We start from the raw sequence: 20,159 nt of genomic DNA, 5'->3' as shown, positions 1-20,159 counted from the left end.
TTAATTGGATCTTTTATAGGTTGCTCAAGAAGGCAGAAAGGCAAGTGTGTGCCTTTGGAGTATGAATCGTGTTCTCCAGAACACCACTTCACCTTTGAGACAACCCCTAAACATGTTTTCTTCGCTCTTGTGCAGTCATATGGTACTCTGTGCACTCACTGACTCTACTTGTTAAATTGTGCACTTAAAGCAAATGCAGTATCACAAGGCAGACACTTACTTGGACCTCAAACTCCCCCGTACATTGAAAGTGTCCTTTAGTATCAAGGGCAAACTGTGGTTCTTTCTTTGAAGACCACACAGTGCCACAACTGTGCAGCAGCAAAAATGAAACCTTGCCTAAAGATTGTGCATATCTTGGTTTTAAATTTGCTCAACTTGCTCAGTTACGGACTAGAGATCTGGTCTACTATGCACTACTTCAAACAAATACTCTTTCCCTGCCTCAGCGCTTCTCTACTGTGGGATTAAATGCAAGAACATTGGACTCAGAGTAGCTCAGTGAAGCTCAGGGCTCTAGCTGTCGCCCATGTTGGTTAATCCAGGGCAATGTGACACCGCAGAGTGTCCCAATGTAATTGAGGAGTTGTTGCATTTGTGTAGTTTTGACTGGATCAGCACTGCTGTTGAAAGCATAGGTCTATTGACGGTGACATAAGCCAGCAACAGTTAATTAACTTTTTCATAAAGTAATGCTTGCAGCTGGATTAGAGGACTCTCTTCAATATAAAGTTTCTCTTATTTGTTTTAGGTCACAGAGGGATTGAGCCTGAGGAGCCTTGCAGCTATGTGACTTAAATCATAGTGGAAGATAGACACAAGCACACTTTATCACTGGAAGCTTTTTTTTTTGACATGTTATAATTCCATTAAACAAACTTCATTCCTCTCTTTCTCAATGTCAGAAAAAAATGGCAAGCTATTACATCTGAGGGAAGGTCGAAATTTCAATTATTACAAAAGGTGCAGTGAATATTTCTCTCTTCTTGAAGAGAGGGTGGAAAGGACGAGGTACAGTAGACTTCAGCATTAATGTAACTTTTCATTCAACCATGCCAATAAGCCATATCCATACTTAATGTAACATTTAATGTCAAATGATAATCTATGTCTGTGATATCCAGTATGTCAAAATAAAAGAACAAAAATCATGCTTGAAGTTTTTAGATCCATGAGGGAGCAGAGCATGCAAATACACCCTGGCGACGGCGAAGAAGCACAGGCCACAAACAAAACATTTGCATATATTTATGATACACACTGCAGCTCATGTCCAAATGTTTGTCTTACTCTGCACATACATTTTAATACGGTTTCAGGCCCTGGATTCTATTTTGTACTTGTTTTTTGTTCTTACATTTTTTGTAATTATTTTGCATTATTAATATTTTAGCTATATTGTTAAAAATGTTTCTGACAAAAAAATGGTTAGTTTGTATATTTCTTAAAGGTCCAAGAAAATTTATCCAAAATAAGATAACACAAAAACACAGCATTGCACACAGACTGAAGTGCGGTCTGGAGTATTTTATGTGAGTGGCACGACAGATTTTCACTGTGACCTCGATCCACTCCATGTTTTCCAGTTACACTCCCTAAGAGTAACCCTGGTTTGAGTGATCATTAGGCAACAGAAAAAAATGCTAAAGATTTAACTTTTAACTACCCACACCTCTTCAATATAGGACAAAAATTCACATCTCCACTTTCATTGCAGGACAGAAAAAACGACTCCTCACTCCAGGCAAATCCGTTTCCTCTCAGCACCGCACACACTGAACAGTGACAAGTGAACTGATAGAAACAATGAAACATCCCAGTGCTGCATCCGAAACTGAAGGCAGTTGCCTGGCTGTCCAGTCATTCACTTCCCAGGTAGTGTTTTGTGTATAAAGGCATCGCTTACGGAAAATGGTTTCAGACAGGCTTCCAAAGCACCTCGTAATAGTCAAAAACAAGTGAGCTGTAGAGAAACCCAAGGTAACATTTAATAGGTACAGGACTTTTCAATGTATATGGCAGGTATAGATACTGTATATACACACACATAGGCTATGAATTCACATATACAGAACACATAAATACACTCTAAGAAATAAAGGTACAATGTGTACTTGGAGGTACTTGGAGTCTTATAACCAGTAAAATGATTTACTTCATTTTCTTAATTTTATAGTAGCAACACTTTAATATAAAAAAAAATAATTTAATGCTAATAATGCTTTGCTTTAAACCTTAGTCATCCGATAGGTGACAAATGATAAAAAAAATTTATGGTTTCAAACAGATAAAGTTTAACTTGTTTTTCTTAAATAGCTTGAAAAATGTAAGTTCGACCCACATCTCAAGAACATAGAATCATCTTGACGAGGTTTTAATTTAGTCCCTCTCTGCACGCTTTGGCCCCTCGGTGGTCCCCTAGAACCCTAGAATCGCCGAGGCACCTTGGATACGCTGAATGACATCGGCACCTCCCCTCAGTGCAACGTTTCCCCGATGAGCGAAGCTCCTGTAGCACACTAACAGAGACTTGTCCATTTTGTCAGCCACTTTCACTAGAGACAATAAGTTGCGCGTAACCACTGTTTTCCCAGAGTTTGTGGGGACTGAGGCTCCCGAGGCATGCTTCACGGATGGCCGACAGTGTTGTGGTCCCTTTGTGAGTCTCTCCACAGTGCTCTCCCCTGGCTGAGGTTTGCTGCAGCTGTGGCTTCTCAATAGGGCTTATTGTAGACGCGCGGAGTGTGCGCGAGCAGCGCAGTGATAGAGCGGAACAGAGGGAAAGACGCCTGTAGTGCAGGGATGCTCCTGAATATGTTTCCTTCACTCACTCGGAAAGAGCGCGTCTAGAGCGGCTGCGACGTGACGGGATCCTTCTGCATTTTCACAAGAACGTTCACAATTTATAAACACGCGAAGGACCAGGAAGAAAAGGTGAGTCTGATTTATGCAGTGTTTATTGAGGTGCAATACCGTACGGACTGAGGGTAGGCTATTTGCGGTGCACGTTTACATTAGGAAGCTACAAAACCACACTAAAGCAATCTAAGAGTTGAGAAATGGCAATAGTCTAATGTGATATTATTTTTTATGTATTTTCAGAAATTATGTTTTTAACATAGCGTAGCCTACTTGCGTTAAAGTATGACAATATACAAGTGAAATTTAAATATGGAATAAAATAAAAGTAATAGCATTTAATATAAAGTTAATTCATATATTCACTGGCTATGCACTTTCAAATATTGTCGAACTGTGTGGTCAGCATTAAGATTTTTTTTGGAGCCGCTCTGAAAGTTTCTCTCACTGCCTGTGATGTTTTAATATTCAGCGCTTTTCCCTCAGGAGCATCTGTGATGTTCAAAAGTTAAGGTCTGCCAGTCAGCATATTAATCGAGTCGCTACGAAGTACAATTTCTCAGTCCTAAGAGCAATACTTGGGACCTTGCCAGGGACTCGCATTTGTGATGCAAATACTGTCGTCTGTAGTGTGACTGTGAAAGACTTTTTGATGTGAAATACCTCAGTGAGAGTTAGAGGTTTTTGTTTTTATTTTTGTGTGTGTAGTAGAGTTATACCAAAACAAGCGAGGATATCACAAGTACAGAGGTGCAGATTTTCCTCACATCTCCGTATCGATATCAAATTCCTCCCTGTCAGGACGCCACTGCAATGCTAACAACAAGCACCGAGGCTCGAAGTAGAAACTTCGCTTGCAGTGAGGAGCGAGCGGCCGCTAGGTGGCGCTTTGAGTAAACCGTGAGAGCCAAATTGATGTGGCTCACATCAAAAAATGAATTGTGGTTTTAGGTGTGTGTGTGTGTGTGTGTGTGTTTCATTTGTAGAATATGTTTAGTTCTTGTGTTGTTGCTTTGTTATTTCCTGATTTCCTGATTTCCTGATCCTGTTTGTTGGGCCCCAGGGAAAGATATGAAAATGGGACCCACTGTTATAAAAATAATAATTTTAGATATGAGATTGATGCAGTTTTGCTAAGTCATGCTCTACACAAAAAAAAAAAAAGTGTATAATTTTCATTAAGAAACTGCTAGTAAATTTCACAATTAATTATAAAGAAACAACGAATAAAACATTTAATTTTGAAGTTGAAAGAGTAAAAGAGTATTTATTGTAAAATGTATATATATATATTCTGGATAAGAAGTACAGTATGTCTGTGTTGGAAATGTATAATATGCAGATTTTTTGTGCATAAACAAAGAACTTATTGCAAAAAATAAATAAAATGATGAAAAAAAAAATTGCTGAAGCATGTAATGAGTGTAAAATAGCATTAAATAGTCTTTTAATGTATTATAAATGTTTTCTTTATTAGAATTTTTCATCTTTCATACTCATAAGCAGTCATATCCAGCCCAGATCCTTGCGTAATCTTGTCGTAGTCACCCTCAAGAGTCTGCACAGCGAAGGGCAGCCATAATAAGAAGGCCATATGCTACCAGTCCACACTGTGCTGTGTTTGATGTCCAGATGCCAGGAGCCTTGCTTTGCTCTGTGTTGGAGCATACTGTCTCTGGTGAGTGCCACAATTGCTCTTGCACTGCAGGGGGGCTCTGACTAAAGAGTGTTTTGAGATGGGTTTTTGGAGCTGAATCTCTGGCTGTGGCTGTGGGCGCTCTCTCACAGGGCGGTCTGCGATGAAGCCTCAGCTCCTCTCGTCAGATGGCATGGGGGGCTAATGAGGCTTCATCATCCTGTCCCAGACCATTTGGGCGATCTGTGCTGAACACAAAGTCCGGGGCCTCAGCCAAGCCCGACAGCGAGCACATTCGGGCGGGGAATAATGTTAGTGGGGGGCTGGAAATAGAAGACGAACAAATATAGTACACTGATAGCATGGCATATAGTTACCATGTAATTTACAGGAAATCAGTTTTTAGACATGATTCATTGTTTGATTATTCTAAAACAATTGGTGAAAAGTCGAATGAAACCATAAAGGGTTTGTGAAGGATCCCGATGTAAAACACAAACAGATTTCAATGTTTAACAGTCGCGTCACATTTTAATATAGTGCAAATACAGATTGTTTCAAAGCAGCTTCACAGTAATAAACAGGACAATAACAGTAGTAATATTGCAAAATTAATAAATTATGAAACAAATTCAATTTTAGCTGTAAAAGATGACGACTGACGCCACAGAAGATGATAGAGTGGAGCTGTCAGATTTCAGAAGTAAAAACTCCATTCATGTTCTCCATAGGGAAACAGATTTTGAATCATAACCTTTGAAGACAGACCTTTTGTGAGCTCCAAGGTGATAAAAGCTGGATTCCATAACTTTATTTTGGTTAAAAATGATCTGAAATAAATTATTGAGCAAGTACAGTACATAACCAGTGTTCAAAGCTATCTCCTTACCTTAGCCCGATTCACAACGGTAAGCTTGTAATAATGTTATCTAATTTGAGTGGTTTGAGTCATTCATCTTTCTTTCATTACATCACGGCTGTATACAGAAGGAGTCCTGGCTAGTAGCTTGTAGCCTCTTCTGAAATTATTAGACCTTTCATTTTACAACAGCTTATGAGGAACATTAAATTGTTTTTGAGGTTAAAAGAACAATTTATTTTGATGACATTCAAAAGATATGAAAATTAGAGATTAGACTGTAGAAAATGAAATCTCCAGACGCACACTATATACACAGTCACGCAATGTTTATTAAAAATTGTGAACAAAGTATAACATGATCGAGCTAACTTTGCGATTTAATCACCATTGGTAGCATGATTTCTTGAAAACCTTTTTTTCTTCAGTTGGTCAGAACAAAACTGCCAGACATGGTACTTGCTTGTTCAGATGACGTCTTCTGGTAAAACTTCTTTCTGGTAAAGACTAACTATTTGTAATTCTGAAGTACAGTGAATATCCACACTGGTGCGTTGACAGACAGCCTGGAAATACACCTCAAGACATTGAGTTCATGCGCACTAAGGAGCCGTGCCGATGCACAACCCACATAAAGAAAATAATGCACAAAATAACTGCAATTGCAGGGTTCAAACAGAGATAACGACAAAGAGGCAAAACTAAAGCACTGCAGCTTTAATCAGTGGTATATGCTTTTGTGGAAACCATCTGTTTGAACCAAATTCATGGCAAAAAAAACCTATAAATAAATAAATAAATAATCTTCAAATGTATTGTTTCTATAGATATGATCAGCAACTTAAAATTTTATATATTTTTTTATATTTCTCCATTCTTTTTAATTTTATTGTCATTTGCAGTGCTTCATTGGATTGTAGTTTTTTTTTTTTTTTTGAGTCAAATAAAAGTCTGTAATCTTATTCACCTTGTAGCTGGTAAGCTTGGTTAACAGACTCTATGGGGAAAATAAATGGGAATAATACAAACAGAACAAATGCTGCTGAAAAGACGACAGGCAGTAATGCACTCTATAGTGCATCAGTTTATCAGTTATAAATTGAGTTAAATTCAGCTGTAACTAACTCTACAGAAGACAATATTGTCATTATACAGCTCAAGTCAGTTCAATATAGATCCAATTCAGTTTACTAACTGTGTCGATGTTGCAAAGGATCTGAGACTGTGACATGCTGTCCTAACATTAATTTCTGAAAAATCAGATGGTATTTCTTTGTGTATTTTGTTGTAACTTCCTATGTATTTTTTTCCTTATAGACTGGAACCTAAGCAATTTGGGCACATTTGAAAAATGCTTTGTCATGCAAACATGTCCTGAGATATTGCTTCAGACGCACCGCATTAAAAAAATACCAAGGCTAGTTTCCTATGTCCTTGTTTGCTGAGTTTTAATGCAAGCTTGATAAATGATCCATATCACCTTCCAGCTCTCTTTATTAGTCTGCGCTATGCTATAAGCATTCCACACTCAAAGCTCTTTTTATTTAGCAGCGGTGTCATGTAGCACTTCAGTGAAACTATTCGAGGTTGGAGATAATTGAGACATGTAGCTGATTGTGTTGCTATAACTGTGTTTTCTTGATACCCGTCAAACTTTTGTTGAATCTACTCAGTCAAATGCATAGAGATCTAATCAGTCTCTAAGTACTTGTAATTCCCCTATAAAGTGAAGCTTATGATGGAGATTACAGGCTTTAGATGAGACTTTTCCCTACTGAGGGGTCCTGGCACTGTGGTCTTCTGAAGCAAAGCGCAAGACGTTCTGTTCTCCTCCAGCAGCGCTGGTGCTTTTGAGAATACAAGAAGGGAATGGATTCCCTGAGGGATGCTTTGTGATTTACTTTTCTGTTCACCTTCAGAGCCTTAGCTTCACGTATGCTATTATTTAGCACAGTTACAGCATCTGTCATATAGCTTTAATGTCTCGGATGTGTTTAACACCTTTTATTTAAACCCTATTTTTCCATACACATTTTTTAATAATGCTAATGCTTTAACACTTTCAGTTAGCATCATTGTTTGAAGCCCTTCTGAACCTGCATTAAATATCTTAATAAATCTTATGAACATGCTGCGATAATTGCGAGGGTTCGAATTGCCATGGACTCAAAACCCAATATGGGAGTTGTTCTGTCTGTAAACCATAGGTCAGATCTCATCTTTTCTTGGACAAGGACGGATTTCCGTGGAGATTTCGATATCCTCTTCAACATCAGAATAAGCTGTTGGGGCGTGAATCCTGCTGCTGTGGTTTTGAACTGATGGAAGGACAGATTTCTCCAGAGAACGTATATGTGCTCTATCCAAATCCCTTTTGAACAATTTTTTTTTCCAGACTTGTAAGTGTTTGACTTTAAAAGGATGTTAGAAACACCTAAAAGGCTCTCTCGGACCGAGAAGCTCCAGGGACCCCTTAGGAGAAATTTGTGCCTGGAATTTTGTCACTTCAACTTCAACAGTGCACACTTTTAAATTGTAGTTCTCCATTGCAATTTGGAGCATGAAGGTTTTTTATATACTATAACAAATCCAGTGTCACTTTACATAACACACTTTTACGGTGTGGTGAGGCTTTGTAGTTCTTAGTAGCAGCTCTTAAGCTAGAGGTTGTAGGTTCAAACCCTAGATGGGGCCATAATCGAGCCACTTCTATTGGTGCTTAACCAACCCCAGTGTGAGTTTCAGACAGTACAAAAATACCATAAGTCACATTGGGATTGGATAGTGACTGGTAAATAACTACTGCTAAAGAATCATTGATTAGCATTTTTTTTTTTTTTTGGAACTATTAATTCTTTATTACAAAAATACATTTTACAAATATAATTGCAAACTGTACAAATGCAGTTCCTACATACTTATACCTAATACACAAAAGCACTTCTATGATTTTTTTTACAAATATCTTTTATTTATTTATTTATTCATTCATTCTTTAATTTTTTGGTATTCTCAAAATGATTTATACGTGTAAACTTGCATTCAAGAAATACAGAAAATGTTATTGCATTTTACTTGATGGTTAGACCACAACGAACCTTTTTCTTGAAAATGGTGTAAAGGTTTTTCAAAACTATATAAAACCAAGATGAATACAAAGTATATGTGTTTGAAACTGAAAATGCTACTTTTATTTGACGTTGACCCATATGCTGTCTTGCATAAGCCAAGTATGATAATGGAGCTGCTTTTTCCTTTGTTGGAACTTGAGATGGTACATATTTGCTTTATTTCTCCAAACCTTTGCATTGGACTTCTACACTTCTCCCTCTGTCTGTTTCCCCCTCCCTTCCCGCTTCCCTTCAGCCCTAAAGATTAATGTGCTCCACTTTCAGCAGCGCTGTCAAATACCCATCCACAGGATAGAGCCTCATGTCCGTTTTGCTCACCTGTAGCGCTCTACCTGCACCTGCATCTCGGATGGCAACCTCTGAAATGCCAAAAGTCATGTTGTCTTAATCTGGGGTTCAAGTGTGTAGTGCTATTATAAAAATGACAGTAAATAAAGCCTGCATCTGACAGACTCTCTCTTTTTGCTTAGTTCTTTGACCGTTTTCGCCCTCACTGATTTTCTTCATCCTCTCCCCCAATGTCTGTTCTCACCACAGGTTTGAGAGCTTGAGCTACAATCATCGTTCATTCCTGTGGTCTTTCCCATCAATCACCGGTCAGACGGTCTGCTCTATCCCGCTACCCACGCCAGTGCTGAGGGTGGTGCACAGTTTCCCAGGAGCCACCTTATAGGCTCAAGATCTTTGGTGCCTGTTCAGTACGAAGGAGTGTATTTTTTATTTTTCCTTCATCCTTTAATCTAAATGATGCACGTAGGCTCTGCAGTGTGGACTGGACTGACTGTAATGACTATGTTGCTGTTAGCCCAGTGGGACGTGGGCTGCTGGGGGTTGACTCTGAACTCTATCCCGCTCCGCCCGGCTTCCCTCAGGCCCTTCAGAGCTAGTGTGGGTGCATCCCTTCAAAGACACAAGCGCAACTGGGTGTGGAACCAATTCTTTGTCCTGGAGGAGTACACGGGAGATGACCCTCTTTATGTTGGCAAGGTAAAGTAAAATTGCTCTGATATTTTCTATGTATCAAGTGCACAGAGATCATTTATTATGACAAAAAGGGCTGAGTGAAAAAAGGAAAACACATAAGGAGAAAGATATTAGTTAATTTTCAAAAACATAACTCAAAAATCATGCTTTTTTAATTAATATAAATCAAGCTGCAGTTGGGTTGTTTTGATTAAATAATAATCTAAAGAAATACAGCTAACTAATACAATAAAGCACAATAAAAACACGATAACACAATAAAAAAGATGATTTAAGAAAATGGTCTGTTTTTGCAAATAAACCCTTCATATAAATGTAGGAATTATCAAAATGCTGAGAAATACATGAAAACATTGATATTTATTTTCAGACACTTCAAATTAAAGCACAGGAGAATGCAGGTTGACGTATGCTGTCCAATCAATCTGAGCTTTTAAAGTGTTTTAGCCATCAGTTCTTCTCACATTAATGCCAGTGTGAAATTAACATGTAGATTGATGCTTTGATCAGAACTGTTTGGCATGTGGATCATGTGTTTAATGAATATCACAAGTAGTGTCTGATCAGACCTCTTTGATACAATGTGGATATTATAGTCATACTTTGAGCTACAGTAAATGAGCCACACAAAGAGGAAAAAAAAACATTGTCACAATAGGAAGCATCTTTTCTTTTATGTATTGGCTCCTGTCTGCTAGCAATGTGATTGCTTCATACGCACAGGCTTGTAAGTAGTTAGCTCTATGCTAAACGCAAAGACAGCCAAACACTTTCCTGTTTTAAAGATAATGAGCCAAATACTCCAGTATGCCACCTGCTCTACTATCCTTGGCTTTTACAATACATTATCTCTTAGCCACTACATCACACACACACACACACCCACACAAACCTCTAACATCACACACTCAAACCCTGACAGCCAGGTTGAACCTTATTAGATTTTGGCTCATCTCCAATTCACTCTAGCCGGAGGGATCCGGGCAAAAGAGAAGTGACTGAACACAAATGTTTCCCCCGCACTGAATGATGATCAGCAGAGTAATGTACAATATGAGGTGGCCTATCTCTCTATCTTCCCATAGAAAAGAGAATCTCCAAATTATATCTCTTATAGCTCTCAGATATTTCTCCTGGATTATAAAGATATTTTTTTTCTCAGATTAATTTTGGAGAAAAAAGCCTTAATTTTATAGTTTTAAACTCTTGTTATATGTCAACATTTGACAGATTTGTGACTTCCTTTAATTCCTTTTATTTTTAGGAATTCTAGGAGAAACATCCAAAACAAATTTCATTGGGCAAAACATCTTGGTTACATATTGTTACCCTCGTTCCCTGAAGCAGGGATCGGAGACATCTCATCGTTACCAACAAATTGGGAATCTCGCCAGAGTGACCAATCCACTTAAAATGTAAACTAAACAAGCCAATCACATTGGCATGCGATTATTGCATCCAGCTGCCACTGATCACAGAATGAGTATAAGTAGGCAGCACATAATCACTGAGGAGCTGAGGTGGTGACCTGGCTGCTCAGCGGAGGTACAGCAGCCGTGGTGACAGGACGTGATGTCTCCGTTCCCTCCTTCAGGGAATGAGGGTTCCAATATGTAACTGAGACATTTAATCGGTCACTCTCTTCGTCACGTCAGTGACCAACAAATTGGGAATCCCTACCAAAGTGCAATGGATATTGCTCCTTTCAGTGTCCTGTGTGAGCTACCAGGGCGAACTGAATCGGATAGCCAAGTCTGATGGTTTGAAGGCGCCAGCAAAATGGGTTAGACCGTACTAGCCATGCTTCCAGATACCATGGAAGTGGGACCAGCGGAGCCACCGATGCACCCAGAGTGGGGCAGCGAGGTGGAACTCAAGGACCTGGATTGGGCCGGTCCTGGCACCAGCACGTAAGTCTGAGCATGTGGGGCTATGCTTACCTGTTTCCAAGGTTGAGCAGAGGTTACATACGTAGGGCATTTGGTAACACTCTCGAACCAACCTCTGCTGCCTGCTGGCGACAGCAGGACGAGTGTGATCCATTTGTGGAGGGAGTGGTGCGTTTACCATCTCCCGAAGAGAGACCCTGTCCATCTCAGGGTCTCTTGCTCTTGCACATACCACCAGGTGTGGCAGGGGCCGAGACGGGAGGGGAGAATGCCCTGTGACTGGCTCCACGGCGCTGCTTAGTGGAAGCTGCTGCAGCTTTGGCACAGGGGCAGCTGCAGGGGTATGCCCTTTGCAATGAGCAGGCTGAGGTGGTGGGACGGGTGGAGGTTGCAGCTGCCCGCTGGGTCAGGATGTATCGGATTGTCTCAGTCTGCTTCTGTGCAGCCAAGAACTGCTGGGCAAAGCTCTCAACTGTGTCGCCGAAGAGGCTGGTTTGGGACACAGGGGAATTAAGGAACCAAACTTTGCCCCACCAGGTGCATCGCTACAGACTGCTCCACCACTAGGATCTCTGTATACCTCTTGGCTGCTCCACCATCAAGGGTGGTGAGGGAGGAAGAACTACTAGGTCAGTTTCTGGGAGTAAATCAGCTCATTGTGCACTTCCGTTGAAGAATGGCACCAGAGTGGGGTGCTGAGAACCAGCGTGGGCCACCCCGAGAAACTAGTCACCCAACTTCAAGGGCTCAGGACACAGTGGAGGTTTCTACTAAAGCATACCTGTCTTTTCAGGATCCAATTCGGGCCTTGCTACTGTCTTGAAGGTTGGCAGCACAGCTGAAAGTTCCTCTCCAGAGAGCTCAGGCTTGCCCTCCAATCCAGCATTCGACATCCGATCGTTGGGAGAAGCCCCAAAGGATACTGATGGTACATTCTTTGTGGAGGGCCCAGCACGTTCCTTAGGGAGCTTGGCTGGTTGCAAAGTGCAAAAGGAGTGGCGGTCCCTGGGAGGTTGGTTCCTTGGAGGGATTGCCGCCACTGTGATCCTCAAACCATCCGAGCTACTGCCAGAAGTAGTTCTCACCTGACGTCTGCCAGGAAAAGAACTAGATTGTGGCAGAGGCAGAGGCAATGGAACTCCAACCCTTTTGAGGTAGTGGAGCTTGGTCGGCAACTCAGAGATGGTCATTTCCCCACAATGAAAACACAACTTCAACGTGCGTAATGCCCAGGCAGCAGTCATGACCATCACCCCGGTACCAGGTAATGACCATATCCAGAGACGCGTTGGTGAAATGCCATCTTTAAAAAGACGTTTACCTGTGAATGCTCTTTTAAGATTGCTCTTTTAGTTGTGTCGAAGCACACAGGGGAGATGGCCACCACAACACTACAGGGGGTAGTGCAGCCTGTAGTTTGCACCCAGTCAACGAAGGTCGACCAACCGGCTGTTGCGCCACACACCCACACAGAGAAGGTCCTTTGAGAGCAATGACTCATTCGACACACAAGAAGACTAGGCAGGAACAGAACGATAACACTACTTTGTTATTCCATAGCAAAAAGCTGATTGTGTGCTGCCCCGGCTGCCTATTTATACTCATGCTGTGATTAGCAGCAGCTGGATGCAATAATCGCATGCCAATATGCATTGGCTCGTTTAGTTTAGTGAATTGGTTTCTCTGGTAAGATTAACAATTTGTTGGCCACTGACATGACGTTGTGAATGATTGACTGAAAGGGAACTGAGAACTCCATTAAGAGCAACCTCTGAGCAATAACATTTTCCTCTTGGTTTCTCTTTTGGTTTCATTATCTTTTGTGTCTCAAGTTCTGAATGTATTCTGTATGATGGTCATTGGTTGACTGCTTGTTCTCCTATTTTGGCTTTTATGTAGACATCAATCCTTTGATCACTAGTGAGGATGAAAGATGGCCTTATTCATCAGGATAAGGGTAGCATAATACGGACATAAAAGACAGAGTCCTCACAAACAACTTACCGTGAGATCTTATTGACCATTTTCACATTCTCTTTCTTTTTATGCCTATGCCCCTTTTCATGGTATTAACAGCAAAACAATAAAGATATGAGCAGTGGTTGACCAAGATGGGTTTCTTCGTGACTGATGCTGATATCCAGGGTGCAGGAAAGCTGATATGTTGATTTATATTTACATATTTAGGGCCCTATCTTGCACCCAGCGCAATTGACTTTGTACACCGACGCATGTGTCATTCCTATTTTGCACCCGCGCAAAGCGCGCTTTTCCCTCCACAGAAGCACGTCGCTAAACTAGTGAATGAACTTGCGCTCCCTGGGCAGTTCAGCGCAAAAAAGGAGGCGTGTTCCGGCGCAAACAATCCCTGGTGCTATTTTGCTGTCCCATTAAACAATTGCGCCACTGACCAGAAAAAACCTAGTCTAAAGTCAGTGGCGCGTTGCGCGTTGTTCATTATGCTATTTTAAGGGCGCATGCTTGACCATAATGTATAGCGTGCACAACGCTCATACACTTTGCTCATGTAATCTACACAGATGCAACAGTTATTTTTGCAAATCATAAATTGTTACACTAAAAAAATATTAACACATGTGATGGTAATCATTGTGGTGTGCCACGAAGATGTGAAAAAATAGGCATAAATCTAGCTTACAAATTATTCAGGCTAATTATTCTCCCATCCCCATACAACACAACTTCTCTGTCTTTCACTGCTCTTACAAGAACATCAGTCTCCTCGGCTGTGAACCGCTCCTGGCGTGCGCCTGGTAAATACGCCATAATAATAGCAATCCATAATGGAACTTGCGCACCTGCTTTTAAAGGGAATGTTCGATGATGCTCTGATTGGTTTATTTCACGTTATGCCCAAACCACACCTATGAATAATGAAGCTACTTTAGACCAACCCATTTTAGATTTGCGCCGGGCGCAAGGGCCATTTATCCCGCCGGGAAAATAGCAACAGCGCCGAGACCCGCCCACAAAGTAACTTGCACTTGGCGCTTTGACACTTGCGTTTCAGATCGTTAAAATAGGGCCCTTAATGTTAATTCATATTTTATTAATTGTAATTGAATTATGAGATGTACACGGAGTTTGCTGAATGAGCTAATATTTTACAGAATTGAATTAAAAAATATTTTAATATAAATGTTCTTTTTAAAGTTCTGTTGATCAAAGAATCCTGCCAAACAGTATTACAGTTTTCACTAAAATTTTAGCTGCATAGCTGTTTTCAACATTGCTAATAATAAGAAATATTTCTTACCAAATCTTCATATTGTTTGCTGATTTGGGAAGAAGAATGGTTATAAAAGATCATGTGACACTGAAGACTGAAGTAATGGCTGCTGAAAATTCAGTCTGGTCATCACAGGAATAAATTATTCTTTAAAATACATTTTACTGTAACATGTAGTTTTACTCGTTTTTTTTATTTATTTTTTTATCAAATAAATGAAAATAAATGCCTTGTTGAGCATAACTGAATTATTTCAAAAACATAATACATTTTTACTGATCCCAAACATTTGAACAGTATGGACACTAATGTTTATGTACCACAATTAGACAATTGAATAGCTATCATATTCTTCAGGCGAGTAGAAGAGCAGGAGACCTAAAACTTTTGTCTATGTTTAATATACAGTTTAATGCATATTGCAAAAACGTATCATGAAAGTTTTAAATACAAGGTAGATGTTTACACTGGTAGGCATACATTGTGTGTGGATTATTCTGACCTTTTGATCCTGCCCTAACAGTGAGCAGAGACTAAACCCTGTAAGCAACAGTTGGCTTGATGATACCATAAACGTCTAACACATAATTTTTATGTTCATGCAGAAGGTTGAAAGATGCGGAATGCTCTCATATACATGACACAAACATACTTTCCAGGCAGAAATGTAATACTCGAGGCTGATTGAAGGACTTTGATGCTTCCAGAGAGTAAAAGAGAAGAACCTTTTGAAGCAATTTTCACATCACTGATCTCCATCATACACACAATCTTGTCATTTACATTCTTGTTATTATTTTATTTTTTTTAGGCTTCAAATTCTCTTTGCAGGAAACATAAGAAACCTTTAATTTCCATCTCTAATCAGCACTTGAAATAACATTTTCTGCTCTTGGTTTTATGCTTTATCGATTGTCTCTCACTTGCAATTCATGCTGGAAAACAAGATTTTTTTTTTGTTACTCTGAACAAAGAGCAGAGAAGTGAATAGAGAGGTTTATTCTCAACCAAACATGCAGTCGAACATACCAAAGACCAATCTTCCCACCCGTTATTATCTGCAAAATTATACCAGAATGAATTTAATGAATATGTCTTTGCCATCTTGATATCGTACCATCAGTCACTGGTATTATTGGCCATGGTGACCTCTTTGCAGCCTGATGAATATGGATATGATAGGTCCAGCTTGAATAAAATGCTCAAACGAGAGGGATGTCAAAGAGAGCATGATGAATAATGCATATCCGTGTCTCTAGGATGAGTTCAGTAATATCAACAATTATTAGAAATGACCCCAGTGTCTCCACTGAAAGTGCTCATTTATTACAGCACTTCCACGTGAGTTCACTTCGGAATAAGCATAAACAAGTGTCCGATGTCGTTAATAATTCCGTCGCACTAAGTTACCTGGACTTGTATCTTGCTACGCAATTAATAATCTCACCTCTAGTTCAGAATCACAGGAATGGATTTCTGACAATTCGCCAAACTGTATCAAGGCCTCTCAGCTGCTTGCTGTCCTCCCATTCCTGTATTTGAGCTTCATAAGATGTGCAGGGCCCGTTGGTTTAAGTCCCTCAACTGGGCGTTCAATGTCCGATCAGATTCTGCCTATATACACTGAGTGCGCCAGAGAAAAGGGCTTTGAATTCAGCCTTAATTGGGGGGATCCTTTGATGGTGCAGACTGTGTAATAGCACAAGTGGAGGAGAGCATTCCCAGGCCGACTTCCGTCGCAGCCCATTTGCATTTCCTTTTTCCTAGCCTGCCAAAAACAACTCGCAGCTCACCTTCTAAATGCGCACTTAATGAGAAGCAGACCAGGAGTGCCGCCGTAACCCTGTGGCGAGGATGAGAGATCCACACTTCTCTCCCCTTCTGGCCACCAGGAAGCTTTTTCGTCAGCCAGGCTGAGCAGATTAAACGTGCCCTCCATCGAGCCCGCCCTCCCACCACATCAATGATTTGCGCAAACTGAATTAAACAAAATGAAACAGAAGAGAAAGAGCTCTTTTCATGTTGCGGATCAACAAGCGTTCCCCAAATCCTCTTTGGAGTGATTTCTAACATATGCTGGCTAATTAAATGCAGCGCTGGAGAAGATGGGCTGCTTTTCATCTGCTTCCAGTCCATACTTGTCCATGCCATGGCCATTTGTCATCAGTGCAGATGAAAGTCATTGCGTTGGCAGTCACGGCCTGGGCTCCGGTGCCAACCTTGCAAGTGCGTGTGCGTGCATATACGCACGCTGAGTGCGGGTTTGCACCTGAACGCCCACAAATGGAGATGGTGAAGAAAGTGAATCATGTCTTTTCAGACAATTAAGGCTGAGGGCATAGAGGGTGTCTAGTCACAGAGATGCTTTTTAATAGAATCTGGCTGAGTCTTTCTCATTTGGAGAGTGATATGAGCTGACACCACTGAATCTAATGACAGGGAATAAGGAATCCTCCACAATAAGGCCAAGATGTGGCTCACACTTCCTCGGTGAAGAGCAGCTCGGCAACACAATGAAATACCATTTGCATTTATATAGCACTCTGCAGGTGTTGATTCAGGTGAAATATTACAACGGGAGGAAGAATCCCACACCACAAGAGCATATTGAAAGGCACTGGCAAATAGATCCAGTATCTAAAAAGCTATCAAGTACAAATGACTACCTTTCCTCACAGATTCAGTCGTTTGCCTTTATTATAGAGCGGATTTTAGCCTGGCTCTTGATTACCCGGGGTGGTAAGATGGTTTTAAATGCAAAGGAAAATGACATTGGAAAGCTTTTCATCACTTGAGCCTGGAACAGGGAAGACAATGGGCGTCCCGGCTCTGTCTTTAGCCGTTAGAAGTCACAAACAAAAAGCATTGACGTACGAACGGCTACAGAATGCCAAGCTGGGTTTCTTTCACCTTTAAATGGTGAGCCAAGGGTATCTCTAAGGCAATTGTTGTTTTAATGAGACCATGCGGGTCTATGCTTATGTGCTTACACAGCTATTAATGACAGCTGACAAACTTGTAACATGCCTCACTTCCGTCCTTTATGCTAGAGGTCTGTGTTAAGAGCTTTTAGTGTGAACACAAATCAAAGTTTAGTTTAGTTGGTTGGTGTGAATATTATGTTCTTATGTCCCAGTTAATTTTTTATTATAATTTTTTTTTTTTGATTGTTCGATTTTGTAGAGGGGTAGGGACAAAAACAAATCATACTCGCAATGTTAATATTTTACTCCATAGTTCATTATATTTCATTCCAAGTGCAATATTTCATTCCAAGTGCAGATACTATTAAAATTGCATATGTTGTTAGTAATGTGACAATGAAACATTCATTACACAAGGTAAATTTACTTATAGTCTATATTGTAGAATAATATATATATATATATATATATATATATATATATATATATATATATATATATATTATATTCCCTTTCTTATGTTACACATTTAATACAATATATATATGAATAATATATCTCAATAATAAAACAACATTAATTATAAATATACAATCCCAACCCCCCAAAAGTACCATGGTTATAGTTAGTGTTAATGCAGTAAATCGCAGCACAGTTGAACAGTGATGTTATGAGGTCGATCTGAAAATAATACACTTGCCCTGAGCTTGCACTGCATGTTAGCCCAAACTTATAAACAGCTCAGAAAGGTAGTGCTGTTTCTTTCTGTTTTTGAAGTGTGTGTCATTAGATTTTTCTCACACACAACACAAATAGCAGTGAATAATCTAAGAAAGCAAGGCAACTTGTAAGCTCTAACAAAACTTGCAGGAAAAAGTCGCAAAAAGCAAACCATTTAGTCGCAGTATGGAGCCCTGTTAATGTATAATTTGCACATACCTGTTAATGCTAATTGTAGTATAAGACATTTCCCATTTCTGATCGTCTCAAGATAACTCACTTCCTTTGCGTGTCTTGCAATGCATTTATGGCAGACAAATGCAAGTGCTGTTTTTTGCACTTAAAATTTTAGGGGTAAATACAAGGTGATGAACATATGAATAGTTCATTTCTGAGACATTACCTAGCTACAGCTTTGCCTAGCACTCATGGTGGTACTCTTGTTGACAATTTTCAGTATGATCTTTTCTCATTCATAGACTACATGGAAATAATATCAGACTGGCATCAGATGTAAAAAAACAAAAATGTATTCTTAATCTTTCCCAACAAAATGTTATGATACAAAACATATAATGACATTTTAATGCATCCAATCAGTTAGGCCTAAATCCCTTAGCTTTAGAATGGTGATGCTAATGAAGCACGAAAGCTAATTGCAATAGTGCTAACCAGCAGCCATATGGAAAACTCGTAGATGATTCTTAAACAAACAAGATGCTGAGTCACTGTGCTAACCTTGATGTGGTGGGAGTTTCCCCTGCTCGTCAGCCTGCAACAGAGCGCAGTCATCCTCAAAGAGCAATGCTAATCATGCTATCACTGCAAAAATAGGTTACCCTCTCCTCCAGGAAATGACAGAAAGTATGAAGGTTGTTTGATCTGCTACTTGAAGCTAATATGACTAGAAACATGAACATGAAGTAGGCCTACTGTTGCCATTCAGAGTTATTTTATGATAATTTACCACAGGTCTTGCATAATATCTGACTGTGGTGTTTTTATAAAGACTGTAGAATGTAGACAAATTATCTATCTATCTATCTATCTGTATAGTAAAAAGATATGGTCTGAAACTATGCTATTTCTAATGATAGGCCTAAGTAAGCATTGCTGTTTTGTGACCACTGGTAGCCTTAATACAGTTAAAAACGATGTTTGCAAAATACAGTATATTTTCTTTATCAATTTTTAGTACAAGTCTGCAACATGGCATGGTAAAACATAGTAAATGTGCATTAGTCTCCATACAGTTCATACTGCTTATATATGATACCACAGAAAAGTTTGAGGTTGATAAGATTAAAAAAAAAAAAAAAATGTTTTAAAAGAAGCCTCTCATTCTCAACAAGACTGCGTTTATTTAATCAAAAGTACAGTATTTTTTTTTTATTTTTTTTTTTTAATATTATTAGATTTTAAGTAGCCACTACAACAGTTTTCAGTGTCACATGAACATTCAGAAATCATTCTGATGTCAAATCAAATCATGATGAGGATTTTGTGCTTAAGAAACATTTATTATCAGTGTGAAATTAAAAGTTGCTGCTTAACATTTTGTGTTATATATTTGTATTTGTATATATAAAACGTATAATATCTGCACAGCTATATGATGCGGCTTATTTTGCAGTGCTTAATTCACAGACAAGAGGCATGTTCATTGCTTTGATTGAGTAGATGCAGTTAATTAAGGGAGGCACCATCTGTAATATATCTTGCTCTGCAATTTTAGTCACAGCTTCTGAATCGCTATGGAGAAATTACAGTAAATCAGAGAGAACGCCTCGCCAGTGCCGATCACTCCAGCAACGGCGCTCATATGAGTTGTGTTATTTATTACGAAGTTCGTTTCAGTTTGAAAGTCACTCATTAGGTGGGATTGTGAGGAAAGTAATTGATGTGCG

General features: G+C 39.6%; 1 protein-coding gene across 1 annotated transcript in view; it reads left to right on the top strand.

Moving 5' to 3' along the window:
- The first annotated feature begins 2,368 nt into the window (after window positions 1-2,368).
- LOC113069741 (cadherin-7-like) overlaps window positions 2,369-20,159 on the top strand; it is a 29,892-nt gene continuing 12,101 nt past the window's right edge. The window contains exons 1-2 of the mRNA XM_026242856.1: window positions 2,369-2,934; window positions 9,023-9,472. Of these exons, the coding sequence (XP_026098641.1) occupies window positions 9,230-9,472 (243 nt within the window). The 5' untranslated portion in view covers window positions 2,369-2,934; window positions 9,023-9,229. The remainder of the gene's footprint in view (window positions 2,935-9,022; window positions 9,473-20,159) is intronic.

This window comes from Carassius auratus, unplaced genomic scaffold, assembly GCF_003368295.1.
Source record: "Carassius auratus strain Wakin unplaced genomic scaffold, ASM336829v1 scaf_tig00002509, whole genome shotgun sequence".
Taxonomy (NCBI): Eukaryota; Metazoa; Chordata; class Actinopteri; order Cypriniformes; family Cyprinidae; genus Carassius; species Carassius auratus.
The sequence above is the reverse complement of the archived record's forward strand: the minus strand, read 5'-3'. Positions and strand labels throughout refer to the sequence as shown.